At 58.5% G+C, this 1,674-nt stretch overlaps 1 protein-coding gene across 1 annotated transcript in view; it reads left to right on the top strand.

Moving 5' to 3' along the window:
• GALNT6 (polypeptide N-acetylgalactosaminyltransferase 6) overlaps positions 1-1,674 on the top strand; it is a 9,071-nt gene that overhangs the window by 5,051 nt on the left and 2,346 nt on the right. The window contains exons 6-8 of the mRNA XM_035903700.1: positions 205-322; positions 430-630; positions 1,107-1,250. Of these exons, the coding sequence (XP_035759593.1) occupies positions 205-322; positions 430-630; positions 1,107-1,250 (463 nt within the window). The remainder of the gene's footprint in view (positions 1-204; positions 323-429; positions 631-1,106; positions 1,251-1,674) is intronic.

The raw sequence follows: 1,674 nt of genomic DNA, 5'->3' as shown, positions 1-1,674 counted from the left end.
CACGCTGCCACCGCCGCCTCCATCCCCTCCCAGCAGCCAGGTCCAGCCCCTCCGCCAAAGCCACCACATCTGGGGCGCAGCTGGATGGGGCAGGGGCATGGGGGGGACACCCACCGTGAGGGCCATGATGTCCCCAAAACTCAGATGTTTGCTTTTCTGTTTTTATTTTAACCCTATTTTGCTCCTCTTCTCCCTTCCCTGTAGGTCCCCGACCTTTGCTGGTGGCCTCTTTGCCATCTCCAGGTCCTACTTTGAGCACATCGGCTCCTACGATGATCAGATGGAGATCTGGGGGGGCGAGAACGTGGAAATGTCCTTCAGGGTAAGGATGGGTTGGTGCCACCTTCAAAGGGTGCCTTCAGGGATGCTCCTTGCTGGGGGCCACGGGGCAGTGGGACCCCCCACGTCTCAGGCGTCGCCTCCCCGTAGGTCTGGCAGTGTGGGGGTCAAGTCGAGATCATCCCTTGCTCCGTCGTGGGTCACGTCTTCCGCTCCAAGAGCCCCCACACCTTCCCCAAGGGCACCCAGGTCATCTCCAGGAACCAGGTCCGCCTGGCCGAGGTCTGGATGGACGACTACAAGGAGATCTTCTACAGGAGGAACCAGCAAGCCGCCCAGATGGCCAGAGAGGTACCGGGTGGGCTTCTCGTTCTCCCTGGGGGGTGCTGATGCTGCTGGGAGCTCAAGCCTGAGCAGAGGGAGGAGGGTGGCTCAGCCTGGAGGTGGGAAAGCAAATGCAGGTGGAACGATCTAACCAAAAAGCCATTTATTTTTATTTTTCCTATTTGGCCGCCATGTTTTCTAGTAGAAAAACATCAAGTTTTAAAATTTTTTTTATATTTTATTTACACCAAAAAGTTGTGCTGAGATGCCAAAAGGTCCCAGCCCTCCCAGGGAGCAGCCAGAGCCTGAGGGGACCTGCCAGGGAGCAGGGGTGTCCTGCAAGACCCCACCACTGGTCTCGGTGCTGGGCACGCCTTGACAGATGATGGCAAAGCCGGGAGGGACCCCTCAGCTCCGAGCCCCGGCTCAGGAGGGGGTTTGGGGTTTTTTTCCTTGCTGGCTTTGGAGGTTAGTTTAATTTTCTCACGTGACTTTGCCGATAGAAGACGTATGGTGACATTACAGACCGGCGCAAGCTGAGGGAGCAGCTCCACTGCAAGAACTTCACCTGGTACCTCCAGACCATCTACCCGGAGATGTTTGTTCCCGACTTGACTCCAACTTTTTACGGAGCAGTAAGTACAGGGGTGCCCGGCGCATCCCCCTGGGCTAGAAATAGCCACGGTAGTGGAGTCCCCAAAAGGTTGGGTTTGGGGGTTTTGCATTTAAACCAGCGTGCTGGCGGGGGTTGGTGCAGCATCTGGCAGAGCTGGTTTGGGGCGAGTTACAGGGTGGGGGACGCACAGGGACGTGGCATGGGGTTAAATCGAGCGAAAGAGCCGACAGTTTCCACGAGCACCTTGCCGGCATTGGCGTGCACAGGGTGGACTTGGAAAACCAAGCTGGGGGTGGGCAGGACGCAAAAGCGCCGGCTCCATCCCCAAGGGTGGAGCTGCCAAAAAAAGCCCCTTTCCTCTGCGATGGGGGCTGGGGTCCGAGTCCGACCCTGCTCGGTCGGGGCGATGTGAAAGCAGCCGTTGGATGTGGCCAGGGCGGGGGGGGGGGCCCCGG

This window comes from Egretta garzetta, unplaced genomic scaffold (assembly GCF_000687185.1).
Source record: "Egretta garzetta isolate BGI_Z169 unplaced genomic scaffold, ASM68718v1 scaffold581, whole genome shotgun sequence".
In the NCBI taxonomy this organism is placed as follows: Eukaryota; Metazoa; Chordata; class Aves; order Pelecaniformes; family Ardeidae; genus Egretta; species Egretta garzetta.
This window is presented reverse-complemented; position numbering and strand designations above follow the sequence as displayed.